Source organism: Mchenga conophoros, linkage group LG23 (assembly GCF_057382185.1).
Source record: "Mchenga conophoros isolate Kocher_MC1m ecotype Shallow Benthic linkage group LG23, M_conophoros_male_GT1.1, whole genome shotgun sequence".
Classification (NCBI taxonomy): Eukaryota; Metazoa; Chordata; class Actinopteri; order Cichliformes; family Cichlidae; genus Mchenga; species Mchenga conophoros.
Window position 1 is genome coordinate 24,938,200 of NC_140547.1, and position 19,169 is coordinate 24,957,368.

The 19,169-nt window shown below is 41.5% G+C and overlaps 1 protein-coding gene across 1 annotated transcript; it reads left to right on the forward strand.

Annotated features, from left to right (window-relative positions):
* The first annotated feature begins 8,764 nt into the window (after window positions 1-8,764).
* Window positions 8,765-14,387, forward strand: pjvk (pejvakin). The gene is made up of 6 exons (XM_085265948.1): window positions 8,765-8,975; window positions 10,754-10,949; window positions 11,451-11,592; window positions 12,804-12,921; window positions 13,860-14,003; window positions 14,086-14,387. The coding sequence occupies exons 1-6, from the start codon at window positions 8,765-8,767 to the stop codon at window positions 14,385-14,387; spliced, it is 1,113 nt and encodes a 370-aa protein (XP_085122074.1).
* Window positions 14,388-19,169: the final 4,782 nt, after the last annotated feature.

The following is a 19,169-nucleotide window of genomic DNA, read 5'->3' on the forward strand; positions in this document are numbered from 1 at the left end:
CTAGCCAGGCCCCTGTAGCTGGTGCAGCCGAAGATAGCGTAGGCCCCGCTAGCTGTTCCCCGGCAGACCCCAAGCAGCTGGGGAAAGAGGGCGGCTGGGTCACGGTGAGGAGGAAGTGTAGTAATAAACAGAAGCCCCAGGTACACCACCAACCCGTTCATGTGTCTAACCGTTTTTCCCCACTCGGCGCCACACCCGCCGAGGGTCAAACTCTGGTAATTGGTGATTCTGTTCTGAGACATGTGAAGCTAGAGACACCAGCAACTATAGTCAATTGTCTTCCAGGGACCAGAGCAGGCAACATTGAAGGAAATTTAAAACTGCTGGCTAAGGGTAAACGTAAATTCAGTAAAATCATAATTCACGTCGGCAGTAATGACACCCGGTTACGCCTGGTCCCCTCCCCAATCAGACCAGGAGTGACATGTTTAACCTCATGTTCTCCTTAAATTGCTGGCTGTCTGAGTGGTGTCCCAGAAACGATGTGGGCTTCATAGATAATTGGCAAACCTTCTGGAGGAAACCTGGTCTTGTTAGGAGAGACGGCATCCATCCCACTTTGGATGGAGCAGCTCTCATTTCTAGAAATATGGACAAATTTATTAAACCCCCAAAATATGACTATCCAGAGTTGGGACCAGGAAGCAGAGTTGCAGTCTTACACGCCCCTCTGCAGCTTCTCTCCTCCTGCTACCCCCCCAAAAACCCATCTCCATAGAGACTGTGTCAGCTCCCAAACAGACAAAAAACAAACTAAAAACCAGCAACAAACAACTTAAACTTAAAAAATCACAAAGAAAGAACAATACAGTATCCACATCTGAACCAAAGAGTAAAACAGTGAAATGTGGATTATTAAATATTAGGTCTCTCTCCTCCAAGTCTCTGTTAGTACATGACTTAATAATTGATCAACAAATTGATTTACTCTGCCTTACAGAAACCTGGTTGCAGCAGGATGATTATGTTAGTTTAAATGAATCAACACCCCCGAGCCATTCTAACTACCAGAAACCTCGAAGCACAGGCCGAGGGGGCGGTGTGGCAGCAATTTTTCACACCAGCCTATTAATTAATGAAAGACCAAGACAGACTTTTAATTCATTTGAAAGCCTGATGCTTAGCCTCGTCCACCCCAGCTGTAAAACTCAGAAACCAGTCTTACTTGTTATCATCTATCGTCCACCTGGGCCTTACACAGAGTTTCTGTCTGATTTCTCAGACTTTATATCTAATTTAGTTCTGAGCTCAGATAAAATAATTATTGTGGGTGATTTTAACATCCATGTAGATGCTAAAAATGACAGCCTCAACATGGCATTTAATCTGTTATTAGACTCAATTGGTTTCTCTCAAACTGTAAAAGAACCCACCCACCACTTTAATCACTCTAGAGCTTGTTTTAACATATGGCATAGAAACTGAACATTTAACAGTGTTTCCTGAAAACCCTCTCCTGTCTGATCATTTCCTGATAACATTTACATTTACAATAATTGATTACACAGCGGTGGAGAGTAGACTTTATCAAAGTAGATGTCTTTCTGAAAGCGCTGTAACTAAGTTTAAGAATATAATCCACCCACTGTTATCATCTTCAATGCCCTGTACCAACATAGAGCAGAGCAGCGATCTGAACGGTACCCCAACAGAGGTCGATTATCTTGTTAATAATTTCACCTCCTCACTACGTACGACTCTGGATACTGTAGCTCCTGTGAAAACTAAGGTCTCTAATCAGAAGTACCTGACTCCGTGGTATAATTCTGAAACACGTACCCTAAAGCAGATGACTCGTAATCTGGAGAGGAAATGGCGTGTCACAAATTTAGAGGATCATCATTTAGCCTAGAGAAATAGTTTGCTGCTTTATAAGAAAGCCCTCCGCAAAGCCAGAACATCTTACTATTCATCACTGATTGAAGAAAATAAGAACAACCCCAGGTTTCTCTTCAGCACTGTAGCCAGGCTGACAAAAAGTCAGAGCTCTTTTGAGCCAACCATCCCTTTAACGTTAACTAGTAATGACTTCATGAACTTCTTCACAAATAAAATTTTTATCATTAGAGAAAAAATTACCAGTAATCATCCCACAGATGTAATATTATCTACAGCTACTCTTAGTACCATTGATGTTAAGTTAGACTCTTTTTCTCCAATTGATCTTTCTGAGTTAACTTCAATAATTACTTCCTCCAAACCATCAACGTGTCCACAGGCCTTCAAGCTGGCTGTAGTTAAACCTTTACTCAAAAAGCATCTCTAGACCCAGCAGTCTTAGCTAATTATAGGCCAATCTCCAACCTTCCTTTCATATCAAACATCCTTGAAAGAGTAGTTGTCAAACAGTTAACAGATCATCTGCAGAGGAATGGTTTATTTGAAGAGTTTCAGTCAGGTTTCAGAGCTCATCACAGCACAGAAACAGCTTTAGTGAAGGTTACAAATGATCTTCTTATGGCCTCTGACAGTGGACTCATCTCTGTGCTTGTCCTGCTAGACCTTAGTGCAGCGTTCGATACTGTTGACCATAATATCCTATTAGAGCGATTAGAACATGCTGTAGGTATTACAGGTACTGTGCTGCAGTGGTTTGTATCATATCTATCTAATAGACTCCAATTTGTTCATGTAAATGGAGAGTCCTCTTCACACACTAAGGTCAATTATGGATTTCCACAGGGTTCAGTGCTAGGACCAATTCTGTTTACATTATACATGCTTCCCCTAGGCAGCATCATTAGAAGACATAGCATAAATTTTCACTGCTATGCAGATGACACGCAGCTCTATCTATCCATGAAGCCAGATAACACACACCAATTAGTTAAACTGCAGGAATGTCTTAAAGACATAAAGACCTGGATGGCCGCTAACTTTCTGCTTCTTAATTCAGATCAAACTGAGGTTATTGTACTCGGCCCTGAAAAGCCTAGAAATATGGTATCTAACCAGATTCTTTTTTTTCTTTTTTTTTTTGCCTGTCCCGTTTGGCTCTTTTGCCATCAGAATTATTGTCTAAAGGCAAAGAAAGATGCCCAACGGATTTACTTTACCAAATTGACCATCCCAGCCTTGCCATAATGGTCCATTTGATTCACCTTTTATTGTTTATTTTATTTTCACTTGCTGAATACGGGACAGACTTGACTGGAGGAAAGAAGGGGAGAAAGAAAGAGGGAAAGAGAAACAGCTGAGAAGAGGGACGGGGGAGAAGGGCAAAAAACAAAAACCAACCGAAAAAAAAATGCATATATCAATCACCTGGATCACCTGTTGAGAAAGAAAAAAGAAAACAAGCAGAAGAGAACAAGAGTAATAGAATAAACAACATCACAATGATATATGGGAATATGACAGTAAATACTAAATATTAAACATTATTGTGCAGCACATAAGATCAACAGAACACAGTGTGCTTTGAGGTAGGAGCCAAAAAGGGTGTAGTTTGTGGGTGTGATCACCCGTGTGTACACCTGTGAGCATGGACGCGCTTGTTTTTTGTTTTTTAAAAGGTTTCTTCATGTAATGATCTGCTAGAGGGTGTGGGGGGGCCACAGCCCCGTCCTCCAGGGCATGAAGCAGGTATGGAGGAGATCAAAACTCCAGACATCCAGAGGCCCTCAGAACACAAGAGACAAAGGAAGACCAACAGAGGGGCAGCCACACCACTGTCCCAGAAAGAGCTGAGGAGAGTCCCAGATGAGGGCTCACTCAGCAGCCGCGGAGCAGAAGCCAGGGGGAGTTGCAGTGACGCGCCCGTGAGCTCCGCCGGCAGCCAGCCGTGCCTGAGTGACCGAGCCCCAGGCCGAGAGGCCGGGGGCACCCCACCTCCGAAGTGGCCCGAGCGAGCCCCAGGCTCCAGGCCCCGATAAGCGGCCGCCAAGGAGTGAGCCGGTGTGTACCCAGACGCCCATCCCCAGACACAAAGAACCACCAACGCACCGATGTCTGAGGGAGTCTGCCACTGGCAGGGGAAGTGGTGGTGGGGGGAGATAGACCTCCAAACCTTGGAGGGCCTGAGATGTCCCCAGAGAGGTGGCGTCTGATACCCAACCTGACATATAGACATAGACATACAGGCACACACAGACACAAACATCCATTCCCACCCTCATGCTCTCATATGCACTTACTCCACACTCAACCAACGTGGAGACAGACATAAAGAGACGCTGTACACACAATCACACTCCCCAAGCGTACTCTACAAACCAGGTCTAGGTACCCTTGCCCCTGGAGGGGGAACTGCACCCAGACCCAGGTGGTGTTACCCTTTTCCCTGCGGTGGGGAGAGGCAGACCGCCCCGACTCCGCAGCAGCAGGGAGGCCCCACACCCCAGACCACAGTCGGACAGCCAACTCCTCCTCCTAGCCCCCCCGCTCCAGCAGGCTGCAGAGAATGGGGGTGAGAGAAGACTCCAAACCTCCCTCCACCCGCTCATTGTAGTGTTGATGCATGTGTGTTCTAAGGTGCATTTAAAACCCAGGAGGGCATGGAGGTACCTGCCAAGGAGCAGCAGGTAAGCGCATAGTCCCTCCTGCTAGCCCTCAATGTCTATGTGTATTTAAAATTAAGGGGTGGGCAACGACGCCAGGGGTGAGGTGTACACCCTGATGGTCTTTTGGAGTCCGTGTAGCGTGCCCACCCCCAAGATCCTATATGTATGTGTAATGAGAGTGTGAGTAATGTAAATGTCTAAGTTGTGGGATAAAATTGAGGCAGAGGCAGCCAGAAGGGGACGGGGGGGGGGGGGGGGGGGGGGTAGCCTCCTCTGCACCCTGGTGACATACCCCTATTCCAAGGCCCTGCATGTGTGGGTGGTTGTGGTGGAGCGGGAAGAGGGAGGCAGCTGGAGATGGGGAGGGAAGGAAGGGAGGGGCAAGTGACCCCTCCCTGGGGCCAGCTCCCCCGCTGACCCCAGTAGGCACCCCCATACTCCGCGACCCGCCAGGGAAAGGGGGCCCAGGCCCATCCAGACCGGGGCCCAGTGCAGCAGCGCCTCCCGGCCCCACAGAGCCCGGGACAGTCCACCCAACCCCACCACAGAGAAAACTGCACCCACCCCACCATCCACTCATCTTCCAGACTACATAAGACAATAGACACCCAGGGTGAGATCTTCCTCCACCTCTCCTGTATCTCCCCTTCCTGCAGAGAGAGTTCCTGAAGAGAGGAAAGCTCCTGCAAGATGTGACAATCTCCCCCACCAGTTGAAGAGCCCCCCAGGTGGCTCGATGCACCAGCGGCACCCTGCGCCAGGGCTGGGCCCCCATGCATCTAACAGGATGTCCAAAAAACTCGCTGAAACGCCTTCAGCTAATCCAAAATGCTGCAGCAAGAGTACTGACAGGGACTAGAAAGAGAGAGCATATTTCTCCTGTTTTGGCTTCCCTTCATTGGCTTCCTGTTAAATCCAGAATTGAATTCAAAATCCTGCTCCTCACATACAAGGTCTTAAATAATCAGGCCCCATCTTATCTTAATGACCTTGTAGTACCATATCACCCTATTAGAGCACTTCGCTCTTGCTCTGCAGGCCTACTTGTTGTTCCTAGAGTATTTAAAAGTAGAATGGGAGGGAGAGCCTTCAGTATTCAGGCCCCTCTTCTGTGGAACCAGCTTCCAGTTTGGATTCGGGAGACAGACACCATCTCTACTTTCAAGATTAGGCTTAAAACTTTCCTTTTTGCTAAAGCATATAGTTAGGGCTGGACCAGGTGACCCTGAATCCTCCCTTAGTTATGCAGCAATAGACATAGGCTGCTGGGGATTCCCATGATGCATTGAGTTTTTCCTTTCCAGTCACCTTTCTCACTCACTATGTATTAACAGACCTCTCTGCATTGAATCATATCTGTTATTAACCTCTGTCTCTCTTCCACAACATGTTTTTATCCTGTCTTCCTTCTCTCACCCCAACCGGTCGCAGCAGATGGCCGTCCCTCCCTGAGCCTGGTTCTGCCGGAGGTTTCTTCCTGTTAAAAGGAAGTTTTTCCTTCCCACTGTCGCCAAAGTGCTTGCTCATAGGGGCTCATATGATTGTTGGGCTTTTCTCTGTATCTACTGTACAATATAAAGCGCCTTGAGGTGACTTTTGTTGTGATTTGGTGCTATATTGAATTGGTGCTAATTGAATTGAATTACATTTAGTGAACTAGTCTAGTTGACTGCCTTTTGCTTCAATAATCTTGAGGTCTGGGCTCTGGGGAGGCCAATCCATGACCGATAGTGTTCTACTGTGTTTTTCTATTCAGGTATGATTTTGCTGCATTGACAGTGTGTTTGGGATCATTGTAATGCTGAAAAATGAAGCTGTTACCAGTTAGATACTTTCCAGATGCTGTATCAAAATCTCATTGTACTTTTCTGAGTTCATAAATTATCAGTTTTAACAGATCTCCACTGAACAGAACACCACTGGCTGACGCAAACCATGACACAGCCTCCACCGTGCTATGCTAAGTTTTCAGCTAATAGCGCTTTGAGAATCAATGTATTGGTGAAAAAAATCTATTTTATGTCTGTCAAACTATGTTATCTTTGGCATTTTTCCTAGATTATAATAATCCGCCATTAGGGATAATCCGGCTCAGCGGATTCCCCAACCCCTGGGTCCGTGGCCTAGGGGTTGGGGAGTCATTTGGTACCGGGCCACGAGAGTTGAGGCTCAGGTGTGAAATTTAAGGTTTTCAGGGGTTTTATCGTTAACTCGGTTTCCTGGGTCTTTTCCCGAGTTGTACTTGTGTGTCTTATTTTGAAAGAAATATTTATGTGTTACCATAGCAACCAGAGAGCATTAAGGGGCAGAGAGGAAGAAGTTGCTCTCAATGTTGTTGGCGCATTTAAGGAGGACGCTGCTAATACAGTTAAAGTTAAATACAACTACACAGTGAATTTGTGTTTATTGTTATATTTACAAAATACCACAGTTTTTGTCTTGCTTGTATCATTTTATTTTGTTGTATTTATCTGCGACACCTTAAAGGCTGATCCCTGAAAATAAAGTCTGATATTAAATTGGTCCGTGGCGCAAAAAAGGTTGGGGACCGCTGCTCTAGCTGATGATTTCTGATGATTTCAGTGTAATTTGGGAACATTTAGTGTCCACATGAAACTACATTTACAGCGGTTTATACAAATCCTTATCTCTTTGTTTAGTACCAGAAGGAATTTGTTGGAAACTTTGCTATCAACCTGATATATCTGTCCAACATCTGTGCACTCCAGCTGGAGCGGTATACGGTGCGCATGTTACATCCATTCAATCTGTTTTCCAGATAAAAGCTGTTTGCCAAGTCACTATGTCAAGCTGATCCTCAGTCCCCAAAGTGATGTCCCAGAGGTGGATGGCAAAACAAACACCATGACTCCTCTGTCATTGTCTCCACTAGAATATGTTTGTTTTCATGAGTAATATTAGCTTCAGCTGAGTTGTCAGGGTCTTCCTAAAGTAACATTTCTCTCAGTGGGTGAGGTGGATTTCACTTGTTTCCTTTGCTGAACAAGACAGGAAGTGTTTCAGGTGCTTGAAGAACACGCTGATTTCTCATCATGAAGCCACCAGGGACAAAAACTCAGGCAGATGGGAAGTCAGTTCCTCTGTCAAATGAGAGCTCAGGTTCTGTATATCCATGCACTTTTTTCCCTGCTGTGATGGACTAATGGTTAGAGAAGATATCCTTTTCACTTCAGGTCATGGGGGTTAGACTGTCAAACAACCTTGTTGCCTGTTGATTTTCTCTGGGAAGACTGAGCATGTCAACAGTACATGTTTTACTCTCATTAATGTGATTTGTCACAATGGTTAAAGCTGGTATACGACCCTAACCTCATAAACCTACATTTTTATGTAGAAAAATGAGTCTTGTTTTCTTGATGAAATGGCCTAAACTGGTGACAGAAGGTGAGGTTACAACTTAGAACAATATAACTGTGAATTACAGCAAGATTTTTTTTAAACACAAAAATAATACTTACAAGCAAATCCATGACTTTTTTTGACCTAAAAGTTAAAAAATTAAAGGGAGTGTAATGCATAGAAAGCTAACGCTGTCTTTAGCTTCTGTGGCAAGAAAGCTTTAAACCTTCAAACATACTATTTCTGGTTGTATAGACTAGAAAGCAGTGCAACCACAGGAGAGATCAACCCACCATCATGCATGCAGGACACACTGTGTGTGGAAGCCACCAGTCAGAAAGGTTGACATTATCCAAACTAAAAAAAGCTCAGATGCAAAAACATTTAATCCTACAAAAACCACAGAGGCATCCCTGACAAAGAGAAAAAGTCCAGACCGTTTTCAGGCTGAATGAAGATAGACTAATGGCCATAGCAGATGTTTCGTGTATTAGACTCAAAGAGGAACATGTAGCAACAATACCATCTGTATAATTCCTTTAATACTTAATAGCAATAGACTTCCATACTTTAAGTATGCCTTGAAAATCAAATTTTCCAAATACAGATGGCAAAAAGTACAAAACAGGCACTTATAATTACTTCTTCCACCTTATTTGTGAGGTGACAGGAAGGTGCAGGCCTACAGCAACCTATCAGGTTAACACACACCTCACTGTCCCATATTCCCTTACAAATTCCCTGCATTATTTAACATTTCACGAGTTTGTAAGAACACTCCCGAATCAGCTTCCCCATTGAGAGAGAGCACTCCTCACCATAACCAATACAAGCAAAGGGTGCCCAGCAGTCGAGTACAAGCTGTTTTTTTTACCTGGTTCGATATTTATGCATCTTTAGAAATGTTTGCTGCAGCGACCAAAAACTTTGTGAAGCAGGTGGGAGACACAGGGAGGTTGATCCCTGTCCCGAGCCTGAGTGAGGCTGACCGCTACCAGCCCCTCAGCCTGGTTACCAGAAAGAGGAGGAAGCATTTTTGGAAGAAGGACAAGTATGCCTCAACACCTTTCTCACTGAAAGACATCCTGGTGGGCGAGAAAGAGATCACAGCAGGTACATTAATGTCAGAAAATTCATATCTGAGTAAATATAACTAAATTTTATGTTGAAACATGAGCCTTTTCCCTTTAAAAGGTTTAAGATTGGGGAAAAATAAGTTTATTCCACTCTAAGTATTGTATCATGCTCCTGCATTTTGTTGAATATATAAAGACTGCTGTCCACTGCAGCCACTGTCTCTAATTTACATACAGTATTTTTTAAATCTTTGATGTTTTTTCGCTGATTCCAAGCAACCTATGCACCAATGAGCTACACGCCTTAAGGACTGAACGGGAACACATTTGCATAGGCTGAATTTCCCAGAGGAACCCACCCGAGGGATTAATAACGTTTTATCTAATCTAATCTGAAAACGCTTATCTATAAGCTTTGTGTAGGCAAACACCCCAAACAGATGTAACCACGCAACCATAAAACAAGCATAAAGCCTTTATAGTCACGCAACCCACCAAAAACTTTGCAGTCATTGCTTTGTTGCTAGCAGATTGCCATGGTCACCGGTAGTTTTCTCATGCTTGTCTGCAATTGGCTGCAAGTGAAAAAGTGCGACGCAAAATGATCATAGTATGTCTGTAGTCTGTAGTGGTTTTATGTCAGTAAAACCTCAATTAAAATGTTATATGGATACATGGACAAAAAGAAATATAAAACCCAACATATCTGATTTACTATCTGAAAACGTTGTTACCTCCACTAAAGTTTCAAATGAACTTCTGTAGGTTCTAATAATCTTTAGCCTTAATATTATTTAATTATAATAAGTAATGTTTGCAATATGGTCATCTTTAGGTTTCACAACAAATCTTAACTTAGGCGAACTTTGTTTTCTCTAATCATTTACAACCCACATGAGCAAATCTGGTAGCTTGTTATGTTTCTGAGGTGACCACTGTTTATGTTTGTGGAGTAGGAGCCCAGGAGCTTAACAAGCTAGCTAGTTAGCAAGCAGAAAAACATCTAATATGGCTCATTTGGGAGCTTTACTATTAGCTAGGCTAGTTGTCTCCCCTTGCTCCTAGCTTTTAATCCATACATAGATAACCAACTGTTTTCTTGTTATTATTTATCACTATACAGTTCTTCAGAGTATTATCAATCTAACGCAATAATAAAACAGACAAAAAAAGGCTAACAAGCTAATCTAAGCCTATTGCCAGTCATTCTGAAAGCATTTTTCAGCACGTAGCAGCCATGTTGTTAATACTTTCACTGTAGTTAGACAATAATTTTAAAGTAATGTGCAGAGAATCACAACTTTGATTATTTCCGTGGTGAAAAGGACATCAAAGCTGCATATATTCACCAGCTTAATCTGACTGATAAAGCAATTCCTCCACCAATGTGGTGCTGCCCATCTGCTTCAAGGTTGAATGTTGTACATTCAGAGACGCTCTTCTGAAAATTTTTGTCATAACAAATAGTTCTTTGAGTTCTTTGGCTTCCTGTAGTTTGTTAGAGTGAGACATAAAACATTTTTATAGTTTTCAAGTTTTTGAGACATGATTAATTTTCTTCATTCTAAGAAAAAAAAAAACAGTTAATTTCTTAAATAAACATTTTAACACTATAAAAAATGTTTCACTGCTGCCACAAATATTCTAAAATGTACTTTAATTGTTAAAGTATATGTTATATGTTATATAAGTATTATTTAACCTATGCATGAACAGATACCATTTTACTGTTGGGACTGGAGTCGGACCTACTTACAGTTAATGCTTACAAAAGCATAAGTTAACCATAATCTTAACTATTGTTTTCTTTTGCAGGGGTTTCCTCTTACCAACTCCTCAACTACGAAGATAAATCTGATGTAGCTCTCAATGGTCGGTTAGGGAACCACATCATCAATGATGTGGGGTTCAACATCAGCGGGTCAGACTCAGTGGCTGTAAAAGCCTCCTTTGGCATTGTGACCAAACACGAGCTGGAGGTGCCAACGTTATTGCGTGAACTCAACTCCAGGTATATGCATTGACAGACAGGGTATAACAGCAGCTCAGCAGGGGCTTTTATCTACATGTGCTGGATGTTAAAGCATCAATATCATGATAGTTTCTCAATACAGATTAGATGAAGTTACTTTGAGGTAGTGCTTTATTAATAATCAAGTAGAAGGATATATTTCTTTAATCAATTATTTATCAATTTGAAAAGTAAGCATAAAATACCCTAGGAAAAGTTCTTAAATTATGGCACTTTGTAAATCGGATATTTCAGGTATCTGCATTGAAGTATTCTCCTTATGTCCACAATAAGTTGTCTGACCTTCGACCTCTTTGTTACACGGAGAATGTGAGAAGAGGGTTTCCCTGTATAAACAATCATGTTATTCTACACCTTCATACATACATACAGGGGCTACATGCAATTGGACAATACAAGCCAGAGATGTTGCCTTGCTTGACTTTAACAGGTGTTAATGAGTTCATGTTTAATTCAAGCTCTCATTTTTTGATCTTCCAGGAAGGTGGACCTGGATCACTGCCTGATTCGTCAGTCAAAGGAGAGCGGACGCAGTGTCCTCTGTGTTGTCGTGGAGAGTATTCGCACCACGCGTCAATGCTCTCTGACCGTGCATGCTGGCATGAGAGGGACCACCATGAGGGTAAAAATACCTGTAGTTGTTTTATCTTAACACCCTCCAGGACCAAGACCCATCCAGGGTTAGAATTAGATTAATGTTTACTGGCTTTTCATAAGTTTTTTTTTAGCTGTTTGATGAGTTTTTTAAATTAAGCTTCCTTGGTAAGATGAAGAAAGAGTAGTTCATGCTTTTACACCTTTACTGGGATACCTAAACTTGTCTTTAAGAGTCTCAGTGATTTGGTGCCAGCCTACTTGACTTAACCTTTAAAGCCCTACACTCTTGATGTTTGGAAACCAACTGCTCTTGAATGTTCCTAGATCCAGCCTCAAAAACTAGATTTTTCAGTGGCTGTCTCCATTCTGTGGAACAATTTACTCTTTCACACAAGAGCTGCCCAATTACTCAACCATTTTTAATGTGTCTTAACGCCCACTCACATCCTGGGCCATTTGACCTCAGTAAGTCACATAATAGGGTGGGGCTAGGCTTCACAATGGGTTCACCCGAAACCTTGGCTGATTGTGACCCACCTCGGCTCATGTGATTAGATAAAGGATCATTAGGGGGTCCATGACCCTCTTGGGGACGTTCCCATATGGCTGAAAATCTGGGACTCTCCACCAGTTGCTTAGAACTGAAAAAGCTTCTCAGATGAGAGTTGAAACATCTTTAAGGAAACTTAGAGAAGTCCAGATGCTTTTCTTTCCAAGCTCCTTAGACTACGATGACCTTGATGACTGAGAACCTTCACAGATATTTTTAAATATTCTTAAATAAAACTCCTTACTTTCACTCACTGCCAGTTCTAGTTGAGCTCAGTATCCTGGCTTTTACTGCACAAATAGTCTTATTTACTTGAATTATTGTTTATTTAGATAAGTTTTATTGACTTTTATTGTTTATGTATGTGTATTTATAGTTTAATTAGTGATTGTAAATCGTTAATGTATATTTTGGCATAATGTGTACAGCACTTTGATCAGCTGAAGTTGTTCTGAAAATCTGCTATAGAAATAAACTTTATGTCTCTATGTATGTAATGGGGCCATGCTTAAATTCATAACACTTATATTTAAAACAAATGCGTCAAGGGCAGTGAACAATCCATCTCCCAATCATTTACTCAAAATAACGAGCCCTAACTCAATCATTTTTCCCTCACCTAATCCCAAATTCTCCGTTTAACCGCCTTTTCCATGTGTAATTATCAGCTTCCTGCTTTGCTCCAGTTTCAGATTGACGACGGCAGAAACCCCAAAGGTCGAGACAAGGCCATTGTCATCCCAGCTCACACCACCATCGCCTTCAGCATCTGTGAGCTCTTTGTTCGACTGGATGGACGACTTGGTAGGTGGGCAAACCATGCCAATCGTTAATTAGCCAATTAATTCATGTTTATGAGATGAAGCACTTCAAATGGCTTTGAAGTGTCTGACCCTTTGAAGTTTTAGCTTTAGTCTTTAAAGCCTTGCAGGCTAACTGTCACTATGAAAGCAGGTGAACTTATAGTCAACAGGTAAGGTGACAAAATCTGTATGAAGAACTACGTGAAGTGTAAGTGATGAAATAAGTCTAAATGGTCAGAAACAGTCAAAAATGAAATACTCAAAATGATTTGAAACCATAATTGTGAGCCTGCGTGACATTTATTTGAGTGTTTGAAGCTTGTCATCAATTTGGGACGATGGTGGTTGTAAAAACATCCGTTAATTACTGAATTGGTTTGATAACACGTTTCATGAAATCATCTAGAAACAAATTATTCTGAATTTCAGCTGGGCAACGCCTGTAACCTCATCTGGATTTCTGGGACTTTATCTAATGGATAAAGTGTCGGATGGCAGATACTTTACCTGTTAGGCTGCGTGACTCCTTGTGTTCCTGTAGTGAAAATCACAGAGGGACTCTGACACTTCAGTACCAGCTAGTGAACACACATTTGAAGTCTTGGAATGAAGTCATAAAGTGTTTTAAATAAGAATTTAATGTTTTTGAGTGATTGAACACAGCATCCAAGCTAATGTCCAGGCATTGAAGGAACTTTTAGACCAGGTTCAGTCTCCACACTGGCCACCCCTTACTACAACTACTAAAGTTTTTGAAGTGTTTGATACTGCAGCAAGAATAAACTTTTAGCATAGCAAAACCATAACAAATCTTACTCCAGCATTCCATAGACTAAGTTGTTATTAGAGATATACAAAGTCAATAATGAAATTTTGATTTGTTACAAAAATAATAATAAACAACGCACATCGCCTGGTTTTCTTCTTCCTGTGTGTCAGATATTTGTGTGGCTCCGGAGTCACAGGGAGGCTTTGAGCGTGAGCAGATCAGGGAGCAGCTTGGTGGTTTCATTGGTCGCTTCTCCATGGGGCGACTACGCCGCTTCCTCTCTGGGATCATCTACGGAAACCCCTTTAGAGCAGGTATGATTACAGTATTTTTCATTAAATAAACTGACCCATCCTTCTGATAGACTGAGTCCACTGTAATCCAACCCCTGTGTAGATGACCGAACATTCGAAGAGCTCACCCACTCTGACACCTACATGGACGACATGGTGACCGACTACTACGAGAAGGCTGCCAGCATGACGGACATTTCCACCGCTTACTTGAGGGAAAGCTCACATACAAGGGTCAACCTCCTCAAACACAACATCCCCAAGGGCCCCTGCGCACTCTGCGGGATGGGCAACCAACGGCGGGAAACCGTGTACGGCTGCCTGGAGTGCTCGACTGGGGGCCAGAAATACGTCCGGCTGCATGTGGTACCCTGTTTTGATCTCTGGCATAAAACCTTGAGGTGAAAAAGGCCTTTTTTTCTCACAAGTGATACAAGTGCGACTGTTTATCACTCCTGCCGACAGCCTCAACACACCATGTCTTCAGCTGCAGCCAAGTGATCCAGTAAAAGATGTAAACATAAACCTGGTGCTATCCGTACCTTTGTGGTGTATCATTTTCAGTTTCCCACTGGCACCGGCGCATTTCTGCACGTGTGCTGTGTGTGTACTGTAGCTGCCAGCTGATTTATTATTAACTGAGGGTATTAAAAATAGATAGGAGGAGGGATCGTGTGAAGGCCAGTGAGGAACAAGTTCCAAGTGTGTCACTGATGTTGAGTTTCTGTTTTAAATTTGTCTCGCTTGAATTTCAGTTTAAAAAATTATTTTTGTTCCTTTGGGATTGTTTTATTTAAAGACATGCACTTCTAACATGCTAAGAAACACAACTACACAAGAGCCATAAAGTCAGCAATAGTTATGTCCTAATCTACTATTATCAAGGCTGTATGTCTTTTTACTAGGAAAATAAGATGTTTTAGGGGTAACATATTTCTATCTTTCTGTTCTTATTTTAACTTATTATTTAAGTGAACACCTGGTTGAACACATCATTAAAGGTACTTGAAACTGTAAAATGCTGTGCCAGGTAGGTTTGGATAGAATTTTTCCCTTAATAGAGTTAATTTGCTTTAATAAATGAAATCGTTGTTTAAAAACTGAATTTTTAATTTACTCAGGTTACCTTTGTCTGATATTAAAATCTGTCTGATGATCTGAAAGATGTAAGAATGAAAAATATGTAAAAAAGTAAGTTCTACTTTCAAATATTTTGTATGGCTTAAAGTCTATGTATGTACATTTAAAGAGAGCCATGCTGCACTTTTTGTGTAATAACAATTTGTACCACAAGATGGTGCAATGAGTCAGTGTAACCCAGGCATGTCCAAAGTCTGGCCCCTGTGGCCAATCATGGCTGTAGGTGGCCCGTCGTTTCTACCTTAAAATGTATTATTAATGGCCTGCAGACAAGAAGAAAATTAATAAAGTGTAATTTCTCTTTTTTTACACTCACAAAATACACACAATAGTATATAGTTTAATATTGATACTGATTTTCAGTAGCTCCGCTGGTGTTTCAGGTATTGCAGAAAGCTTGATCTTTATCTTATTTTTCTCTCCATATTCCAATGAAAAGTAGATTCATTTTGTTAAGGCTTGAACACACCTGATCAGCATAATGATGACTCTCGTGTTATTGAAAATAAATTGTACAAAAAAAAAAGAAGAAAATTATTCTTCAAAAAAGGCAAGGAGATGAGGGTTAGACACAACCCAAAGTGAGAGTGAGTGGCAAAGTTGTGAGCAGAATCACTGCCTCAAAATTGAATTGTGGCACATCTACTGACATCTAGTGGTGAGATTGTGCACACTGCACCTTTAACCCTCTGGGGTTGACTGATGCACCAGCGTATCAAAATCACATGACCAATTTAAGACTACACAGCTACAAGATGCAGCAACTCAGAGTCTCCATTTCAACTTGGGTCGACATTTTTTGAATTGTATCGATGGGCCACGTATAACCAGTTATGATAAAAAAAAAATTCACGCCATGTTTTTTTCTGAACAAAACCGCGGTGTTTACAGCGGGAAGAACGGAAAAAACTGCGTTTTCTGTGGACAGCAAACACTCTCCGCTTGCGAGTGAAAAAAAAAAAACACCCCTTCCCTATTGGTGTTAAAATTTACCATGTCAGCCAATCCAAAAAATTATATGGCAACATGTGACACTTGGTTGTTTCGGGAGAGGGGGACGTTTTAGGAGTGACACCCGCGACGGAAAGCGGGCGATCGAAAGAAAGAGAGAGAGAGTTTTCAGAGCGACATTAGTGACGTTTAGCGTGTTTGGAGGCTGTAGTTAGTGTGTTGTGTAGTTATTGTTTGGTATTGTGCGTCAGATATACTAGTGAATGTCACATTTGTTCCAAAAAAGCCACCAAATTCAGATTCCAGTGTAAACGCTGTTCCCACATGGAAAACAGGACTGATGCACCTCCTGCTGTCAGACCTGCAGGGTTTGGTGTTCTCCTCTGTCTTATACTGGACACAAACTATTTTTCTTTTTTTTTGGACTGGCACAAATAATTTGTGTACCTTTTTATTTGATGCAGCACACCTGATTGTTCTGTAAATAGATTTAAATGGTTATATAAAAAAATGCCTGAGGCCTTGATTGCATTTTTAGGTAAATAGTACCTTATAACTTTGTTGTTTGCAAAACTTGTGCATAATTTTTACAAATGTACGATTTCTATTTGCATTTCAAGTTATGAAAATTATTTGTTAAACATGTTTGTGGGTTTTATAGTAAAAAATATAACTTTTTTCTACTCTGATTTTTAATTTTTTGTCTGAAATTATATCAATTGTGCTAATATGGTATGCCAAAATGAAAAAATAACTCAAATTTCAGATATTTGAGGTTGTGCTGAAAATAATGATAAACAAATAATGATGACAAGGCAAGATAAACAGTTTTTAAAGTTGAAATGTAGAGGTAAAATCAAAAGTAGTCAAAAACGGCCAATTATACCCTGGACCTCAGAGGGTTAAATAACACCAGCTACAATATTGGATAATATGTGTTTGTTCAGCAGAACAGTGTCCAGTATGTTGGCTGATATACTTTATTTACATGATATACTTTGTTTATATCCAACTCATGTCAGCTGTGGTTTGTGAGTTATTTGGCGCCGGTGTGCATGGCTCGCCATCCACCGCTGTCAGATCCACTTTAACATTTTATCAATTAATTACCAAATTAAAAAACAACATGTGGTAACTTGTTTTTCATTTTGCTGCATACAAATTGAATGCAACAAAATCACATGACCTTTTATCATCCTTGAGCTTAATCCTAGTACAGCATCTAATATAAACACTGTATGTTTATTTAAAAAATAATAATGAAAAACACTCCTTGTAATACATTAAAATCAGCTCAACTTTTATTTTAAAATCCAATCCAACTTTATTTATAGAGCACTTTAAAAGCAACATGGTTGACGAAAGTGCTTTCCAGTGAAAAAAAAAAGATAAAGAAAACAACACACATATTTCTGTGAAGGTTCTCAGTCATCCAGGTCATCGTAGTCAAAGGAGCTTGCAAAGAAAAGCGTCTGGACTTCTTTAAGTTGCTTGAAGACGTTTCACCTCTCATCCGAGAAGCTTCTTCAGTTCTAAGGTCAAATGGTGGAGAGTCCCAGATATAAACCTAGTGGGAGTGACCCCCCACAGAGGGACAAAAGGACCCCCTGATGATCCTCTAATCGCCTGAGCCAAGGTAGGAAACTGGGCGTGGGTCCCAATCCATCTGCATCTTAAGGATAAAGGACACTCTTTCGAGGATGCCAATGTTCACATTTTGGACAGAGAGGACAGATGGTTTGAAAGAGGAGTGAAAGAAGCCATCTATGTCCACTGTGAGCGACCATCTTTGAACAGAGGCGGGGGTTTACGACACCAACTCTCTGCCATCTATAATCCAGTTTTGAGATCCCTTCCCAGACGCCTTAACGCCCACTCACATCCTGGGCCATCTGACCTCAGGAATTCGCATGATAAGGTGGGGCCAGGTTTCACAATGAACACACCCGAAACTCTGGCTGATTGGGACCCACGCCCAGTTTCCCACCTTGGCTCAGGCGATTAGAGGATCATCAGGGGGTCCTTTTGTCCCTCTGTGGGGGGTCACTCCCACTAGGTTTATATCTGGGACTCTCCACCATTTGACCTTAGAACTGAAGAAGCTTCTCGGATGAGAGGTGAAACGTCTTCAAGCAACTTAAAGAAGTCCAGACGCTTTTTTTTGCAAGCTCCTTTGACAACACACATATTACCAATATTGTACCCGGTGTTATTTAAAAAGCAGATTAACCACAAAGACCTGGGGAAAGATAAAGCCACCTTGGGGAAATGGGGAGAGCAAAAAAGAAACAGGTTGTCATAAGTTACGCATCAGCACAGGTAATGAAAACCACTAGTGAAACACTGCCCCCAGTGGTAAAAGATGTAGTCAAATTCTGCCAGTGTTAATCATAAAAAGTACCTTTAAGATAGCTTTAGAATTTGTTTACTTTATTCTTAAGAAGTATTGCATATTTATTTTAAGCTGAACATCGTGCTCTGGGATACTTGGTCAAATACTGTCTCTGCCAGTGACCAATACTTACATAAGTCTCCCTTCAGAAATCCCATCTTGAGAATAACACGTCGGTGTGCAACCATGCGGGGTAATGGCCATGTGTCTGACTTTAACTTAGATAAATTGAGGGTGTGAGTCCCCAACTGAGAAATAAACTGGTAATAAAAGCAGTTTATTACCAGTGTCAGAGAAGATACTCTCGCCTCCTCTAACAACACTGTGGAGTAATTGCCATCTGAAGGATAAAGACTAAATAACTCTATATATGTGCTATAATGACATCTAGCACATATACTATCTTGCTCTACTTCCAAAATGATCTTTAGTTGCATAAACATGACTGATTAAAAAACATTAATATTATTAAAATAACACAGATAACACAGTCACCTCCAACATCTACATCAACAGTCCAACATTATTTGTCACCATCCAGATTTATGAGTTCTAAAAAAAGGTCTGGCCTATACAGGTGGATACACATGTTATGAAGGGGGGAGCTATGCATGTAGTCAAACCCCTTTTTTATGTTAAAACCTTGTACTTTAACCTCCTTGTCACCAGAGGGCGCCGTGCAGTTTTCCAAGTCAACTCAAACC